Source organism: Halyomorpha halys, unplaced genomic scaffold, assembly GCF_000696795.3.
Source record: "Halyomorpha halys isolate HHAL.00 unplaced genomic scaffold, Hhal_1.1 Scaffold1697.1, whole genome shotgun sequence".
NCBI classification, from domain to species: Eukaryota; Metazoa; Arthropoda; class Insecta; order Hemiptera; family Pentatomidae; genus Halyomorpha; species Halyomorpha halys.
In genome coordinates, this window is record NW_027115501.1 from 149,734 (window position 1) to 157,857 (window position 8,124).

The 8,124-nt window shown below is 28.9% G+C and overlaps 1 protein-coding gene across 3 annotated transcripts in view; it reads right to left on the minus strand.

The window, feature by feature from the left end:
* LOC106690387 (cGMP-specific 3',5'-cyclic phosphodiesterase) overlaps positions 1 to 8,124 on the minus strand; it is an 85,240-nt gene that overhangs the window by 25,354 nt on the left and 51,762 nt on the right. For all 3 annotated transcript variants that reach the window (XM_014435818.3, XM_014435817.2, XM_014435819.2), the window contains exon 5: positions 6,785 to 6,874. In XM_014435818.3, the coding sequence (XP_014291304.1) occupies positions 6,785 to 6,874 (90 nt within the window). The remainder of the gene's footprint in view (positions 1 to 6,784; positions 6,875 to 8,124) is intronic.

Genomic DNA, 8,124 nt, shown 5'->3' on the forward strand with positions numbered 1-8,124 from the left:
GATCATTCATCACTACTATCTATTGCCCACAACTGTGTGGCAGATTGTAATATCTATCAATAAATAAATCTATCAATTAAAAAAAAAAAATTGTAGAGGACAGTTATTAGTTATGTAGAACACAGTTATCAAACTGTAAGAAATTTTCCTTTTTATTAATCTTAATTTGAATTCTTAATCCTTTAATACCTATAAAATACAAAGTAAATATTTTTTTATCTTCTTTCTGTTTCTGATTGAAACAATGTTTAAGTCTGAATTACACAAAAATATGAATTTCACATAAAAATTATTTAAATAAATAACTAAAATTTTATCGATATATCCACTCAAAACATTTTATTTCTTAACAAGTCTGACGTTTCGGCCAATTCGACCATCCTCAGGGACAATATTAATACAATTTTTGAACTAAATAATTTAAAAACACAACTTCATGCAGGCTGTTCTGCCCAGGTTAATTCAACAATTTCTCTAATTAGTCAATTTTCACATTAAAAGAAAAATTAAAATTCTTTATCACAGTCACTTATTTCTTAAAATTTATCACTACTAATTTACAATACTTTGTCTAAAAAAAAAAATGAATTTAGTGACGATGCATCTTAAATAGAAATAGAATGTGAATTTAGTGCTCGTACTAACATTTCATGTTCATTAATCAGAAGTAAAACAAAGTGTAAATCTTACAAGGCGCTGAAACCTCATACGTTTTTCAACAAAATGATAATAAGTAAGATTTTGACAACTTACCAATTCTTATTTATTTTACGGTTAAACAATAGATTAAATAAACCTGTCTAAGTGTGTTGGCTAAAAACATCAACGAATTTTTTATATATTCTAAAAATTGAGCCATCTGAAGACAAAATACACTTGAGGGTAAATGCTTAGTTAAAAAAATCATTAAAAAAAAAGTTTTCATTGCAGGGCACGACTATGTGAACAATAAAATCTCGAAAAGTCACCAAAATATTGTTGATTTTTATTGACTAAGCCTCGAGATCCTCAAAAATATATATCATTAACATTAGAGTTTAGTTAATACTGATTTTCGCTTAAAATCGTTGACTTCATTCATAAATCAAATTATTTTTTTAAATAATTTAATTTATTCGTTAAAATAAATATATTATTTGGGAAAAATTAACTAAGTCAAGTAATATATATCATTTTAAATCATCTTGTAAATATATTATAAAAAAAAAAATGACACCTCAATTTTAGAGGTTTTACTCCATCTTTAAAACTAATATATGAATTTTTATTTTTTATAGACGTACCAATGTTTTTACAAATCTAAAGTCACTTTTCATCTTTATTGGCCATTAGAATTTCGTCCTCAGATAATTTAAAAAACAATTTTCAGTAGTAATTCAATTGACAACATTCAATGCTCACTTGATCAAATACATTTTTTATTTTCACTTATGGATATATGGAATGTATAGTTGGTGGAAGTAGTATGATTTTAAAAATTTCGAATTCGAGCTTTGGACGGAAATTCCCTTTTTTCTAAGTTGAAATGACCTAGTCTCGCGAAATGGTCTGTGTGAACAGGCTAGCTAAAAAAGTGGTACTGAACTGAAATTGCATATTTCAAGCGGGTGTATAGGGTGGGATGTGACTGCAACTTTTTAGTTAAAATCGGTCAACTGAAAATATCACTTTAGAGAATCGATTTTATAGATTTTTCCAAACAAATTTTCAAAAGATTTTGATTAAACTCGGTAAATCAATGTAACAATTAAGTAGGCTTTAGTGACAGCTAGGTTATATTCTCATTGAAATACTATAACAGGGCTTAAATGACGAATTAAAATAAAATCTTCCACACTAAAGTACCCTTAATTTTCTTTATTTGAAATAAATAACAGTTTTCAATGTTAGCAATAATAATTAAAGGAATAAACAAGAAAAACAAGGGCTCGAATCGGAAATAGCCGATACCGCCCGATCTGCTACGATCGCATTCACGAAGCCCTATATAGTTTTTTGTTATACTGTTGCTATTTTCACCAATTTTTGTAGTAATTGAAAGTTGTTTGATACACACACCGCACCTACATTATTGATTTTAAATTATAGTGAAATTTCAATACCTCATAAAAATATTCATCAATTCTGTACTTTGTTAATGCCAATTAACGAATGAAATGAAAAAAAAAAACACATTACATTACAAACTTAGTTTATTATGTGTTTTTTTATATTAACTGACTAAAGACCTCTCAACCAGCTCATTTTCAAACTTTATGTTGACAAGTAAGTGAGCAAGCCACAGTAGATTGTCTATTTGTTCCTTGAGTTTGTGAGTTGCGGCAGTATAAGAAACGGAAGCCGGAACACCGTAAATAAAGTTTCTTTTGAAGTTTGGCTAAGTTCGTTGCGAATCGAATTAGCCGGTAGTTCAACTTGGGCGTGCGTTAAGTCCATATTGATTTAAGTTTGGGGTAATAGACGTTAAGTTTCTGTTTCAGATCTTGTTTGGATCGTATTTGTGGCACAGAAGGCAGCGATCAAAGTTGGGTAAAGTCGGATTCACATCAGAGAAAACATCAACGCCACTTCAAAAACAAATATGTACCTAAGTCAAGTCTAAATTTCTGCTAACGCCTTACAATGGATTAAATATTAAATGTATTTTATATTAAAAACTCTAAGGTCTAAATAATTTGAATAAACATAATTGTTTATTTGTGTCTCCGGTTCAACATATTTTGGACTCTCTGTTTTCTTTTTAAGGCAAAAAACCTCACCAGTTCTTATCTTTTTATTGAATCTTCGGACAAAATACTTTTTCAAGGTACCCACCGAAAATTTAGTCCATTCTATAATTAATTATATTAGAAACAAATAGCCTTTATCAAATTATACATTCACTTTTAAATTTATATTATTCCCAATTACATTATGTTATATATTGTATATTGATAACAATCATTACATCAATATAAAAAGGTCAATTAGTTTTTCATTTTTATGGAATTATCATAATTATTTTATGTTTAACATCTTGCCTATAAGAGATTTGTCTTGAATTCAACAATCTGTCATTTTTTTATTCCTGAAATTAATGTTTTACCATAATTATAATAAAATGTATTATGAAAGTATATCATTTTTTTAATTATGCCTATTTGTATACTTTGTTGAATTTCTATTAATTTGCTACTAAGAATTGTTCGTACAGATATCTGTTAAATTTTCACCGAATGGGTTTGATTTTTAAATACGACGTTCATCTTCAGTAATGCATTGTGAAAAAAAATACTTTTTTTTTTCAATTAGTTTCACCTTCTAATCTTTGTTCTTTTATTTTCCCTTTAAGCCAAATATTAAGATGGAATAGTGATTTAAATAAAATAATATGGTTTTGTATCTTGGGACATTAAAAAAAAATTAGAAAATCACTTTCTGACAAAATATTCCTTATTTGCCAAAAATATAAACTTTTCGAGAAAAAAAAAAACAACATGTTTTTTATGTTTAGTTTTTACTTTTACTCAAAGATCATTGAAATTACATTTCAGATGACAATTCTAAATCCCCTATGTCATGGTTATAATTATCGAACGTTTAGGCAGGTAAATCTAATTTTCAGAAACATGTTACACCAAAAGTATAAATATTATTATTATTATTTACGAAATAGTAATACAAATTTCACATATAAAGGATATCTTTAATAACAGCTTTTAATTAAAATAACTCAATTTAAGTAAGTTTTAAAACCTATTTTTTGAAGTCAGTTCACAGTAAATTGAATTTTACAATATAATACCATTCTCAGACGTATCAGAAAAATTCTGAATTTTTAGAAATATTTTGGTGAAATGGTAAAAATACTAAAAACATGTTTACATATTACACCATTGATTCAAACTAGAAAAAGTTCGACTTTTAAATAAAAATGTTTTTCAAAAATTTTATTGTCTTTTACCTTCTACCTTCTCTTAACGGATATCTTTAATACTAAATCCTTATCAAAATAATTCAATTCAAGTGAGATTCAAATCCTCAAATTTTTTTTTTAAAAAAGTCATTTAGCAGTAAATTGAATTGTACGCTATAATGTCATTCGTAGAGGTTCCAGACGTTCCAGGTTTAATCTGCCAAGTTAGATATTAGGTGAGACAGTGTTTAAACATTTACTTTTTTAAAAAAAATTCTAAATTAATAACGTTACTGTAATTTAGCTCCTGAAGATGCATCAAGAAAATGAGTCAAGTTGGATGGTCTTACTCATCATTAATCCTCAGGCGCTTAGCTCTGTTAAACCCGCTACCTTAAAGCTTTGCGGGAAGGTCGGGAGGAGGACTTTGAAAATTAGGAGTAGCCTTTGAGAAATGTTAATTACACCAAATCAAATCGAGCAGTAAATTAACAACCTTTGAAGGTATTCATATTATAAGGGCAAAATGTTAATTACTTGAAATCCATCTCAACGCAAAGGCAGGATGATTTAAATTTTATTTGTCATAGGTACAAGAGGTACTGTTAAAATGTTATATAATTTTCTATATCTGTACCTCCCAGATGAATAGCACTATGTTTATTTCTTGTCAATTTATCATTATCATTCTTTTATCGAGAGGAATAAGTGGTTTCCTTGACCAAGGGTTGGCTAACTGCAACAGCATAATAAACAATTGAAAAACACACGAATTTAATAATTTTATTTTTAAAATTCAGGAACTTATTAAGGCATTAAAATCGCATAAAAATTATACGAAATATTCTTACTTTGACCACGAAATTCATTTGTGCTATTTTAAATAAGGTAGCGTCCTAAAAAATCGTTTAATATCAATAATCAAATTAATTCTCTCTGATTGAAGATGTAGCAGTGCTATTAAGCAATCCTAAGAAAATAATTTCAAAACTATTCCACATACTAATAATTGATTATTTAAATAATTTCTATTTATTTATTCTTCATTATATCAGACCTTTTTTTTTTATGTCCTTAATATTTTTGTACCAAGACTAAAAACGTTTTCTGAATTTCTCGTCATAACAAGATTACCTAAGTATAATGTATTATGGGTTATTTAAATTGCCAAAATTTGGCAATTTAATTGATTTAAAAAAAAAACTGGCAATGTATTGAACTAGATTAATATTATATATAATAATCTCTCTATTAATGATAATATTTAAACTAAACTATTCACACAAATACACTTACAATACACGCATACATAGGATGTCCACGTATGCATGTTCATATCATCAATCTATATAATTTTGCTTTGATTTTCAGTGGGTTATAACTTGAGGATATTGTTAATTTCCTAACCTAACTGTGAGATTTCAAATAGGATAAATATATTTTACAAATCTATTAGCATAATATCAAATCAGATTTTTAGACAAATTCACATAGGGCACATTCTTCATCCAACGCGTCCTGATGGCGTGAATTGCTAAGAACCACAAATAATTTTTTAACGTTTTTGTCTATTTGCGGAAAAAAAAACTTAAGTAATCAAATCGTTTCATCATCAATTCAATTTCCCGTACATATTTATCATCATAATTGAGGCATTTATTCTATGAGGTAAAATGACAGTAATTTAGCACTGTCTCCTCCGACAGTAGAGTCTAATTAAGATGATAGATTCTTTCGGCAATTGAATTCTATAATGAATATGTTCTTTACATTTTCCGTACTGTTTTCATAAAAATTGGCAAAGCTGAGAAAAATTGGTTTTTGGCGATTTAGGCAAGTTAAGAAACGCTATTGTTATTTAAATTATTCAGCAGATATTATTATAAACAATCTTCAACGGCTATTGTTATAAACTATATAGTTGTTCCTAAGAACATATGGCCTACTAAGGTTTAGTTAACTGGCTGCTTTGGAGAACAGAGAAAATGACCTTTTCTTCGCCCCTATGAGCATATCATATGTTTCTACTTTATCACTACTGAAGGCAAAAATTGACCATCAGACAGTTCCAAACTGCCATCTCACCAGGAACTTGGATCTGTCCAGCTATTTATCTTTAACATATGTAAGTCAGTCCCAACAGTCCATCGCATCCCACCTTCAAAAAATATTTTTTTCCTTCCTGCTAAGATATCATTGGTTACCCCTACTGTAACCCAGTGAATCTACGATATGATAGGGGTTCCTTAAAGTCTCCAACTAATTTTAAAAAACCCAATTAGATGTCCCCCCGCTCTTACAAGAAAATTTGATTGGACAAAGTCTTCCTGTACCAGTTTGACATTCACTTCCGATACTTCTTTTTGTGGCTTATTTGTGGCCAAAGGACCAAAAGAGCGTAATAATTGCTAAGCTTAAGATATAGAGTACTCAGCCTTTAGCTGAGTTGTTCCTAGTTTGTGTGTTGATGTCACATTGTATTTTACTATAAAAAGTAAATATTTATGTCTTTATTAAAATCTAGGTCCTTTAAATAGCATTTAGGACATGTCAAATGGAAGCAGTGCTCGATATTAATTCGTCTTAGAATCAGATGCACCATCAGAAATTATAGTAAAAAAACAAGAACAAAACCCACCCTATAGGAAATTACAGAGTTGTGCGCTGGAGAAGGATAACAAATTTATAGCTTTAAAAGATAGACCAAATACCACTGTTGTGGCCCATCGATGATAAAATAAATAAAAAAAAAAAATTGAAGACGTTAGAGGGAGTGAACATGCATACTGATTCATCTTGTTGAATATGCATGTTATCAGAATCAAATAATATTAATGCAAAACAGAATCGGTTTATTCCTAAAATAATTTATGCATAATGGAATCATACCTGGTTCCTCTTGAATTCTTGTACAGACATTTCAAAAAGTTGGGCATTCTGTATTCCTATCCCACAGAACGTGAGGTACCTCTGGAAGACCTGAGGGAAAAATAAAGTATAAATAGCTCAACTCTTTTTATTTATTTATTTTTTACAAACAACATTTGTTCCTAAGATTCTAAATGATGTGTTTACAAAAAAAATCTTTGTTAAAACTAAATTAGATATAATGCTTGGCTGTAGGGCAAAAGAAATTTCAAATATTGATAAAACAATGTGCTTTGATAAAAACAGACTAAACTCCTACTTAAGTAAAAACCTATTTTGAGATAAAGAACGTCAACGGTGTTAATACAATATTACATAAAGCACATAGCTAACAAAAACTCTCAAGGAATTTTCATACAATATCCAGTGATGAAGATTGGACCTTGTGGAAGAGGAGTGGTCCAATCATAATATGCAGTCTTGCAGAAGAGTCGTTTGTCAAACATTTGTGTACAGGTAAGTTAAACAATTGCTCATAATTTTAATAAAAAGAGATAGAACGAGTATTATTGAAAATATATATTTTTTTCTAATTACAGTTTGTTTTTGAGCATTTTATGTTATTGCAGGAGGTCGAGTAAATCTTTCAAAGAATGCAATCACATAGAGAGAAAATATTGAAGTCATAATCAGAGAGAGACCAGATCCCAAGAACCAATAGATGCTAATGCTAGTTTGACTCCTAAATGCTAAGTAAAAGCAGTTAAGATGCAAATAGTGCACCAGCACAAACATGTCAAACTAAATTGACTATCTCTAATCACGAAACAATCGATGTGCACGCGAATACATTCGATTCGACATTTTTTTAAGTTACTAAAAAATATAAGAAGCGAAAATAATATGCTATTCTTAGAATGTAGCTGTAATATGAATGTTATAAACAGTAATATAGTAAGACATTCTTTATTATATAAACTAAAGGATTCTAAAAACTAAAAATCAAGTTTTTTTTTTTTTTTATTTTTTTTTTTATTTATTTGTTGATATTTACAACTGTATAAAAAAATACAACCAGTAAATTTGATCATAATGACATATGATATGATACAGGATGTAGAGAAACTACCCAATAGTAGAACTCTAAAACAGTTTACAATATAAGGTCACGAGGCCATCTTCTTTTCAGGCGCCTCTTCTTTCCAGGAGGATTGCCAGGAATGGAAGAGGAAGCAAGGTTAGAAACGAGTGGGTTTGGGTTGTTAGGGAGTTTATTATGGAAGGAATAATATCGGGTTCGGGCTAGATCGGTTACATAAGGAACATTTAGGTCTTTATGGATGGTTTTATTAGTAACAAAA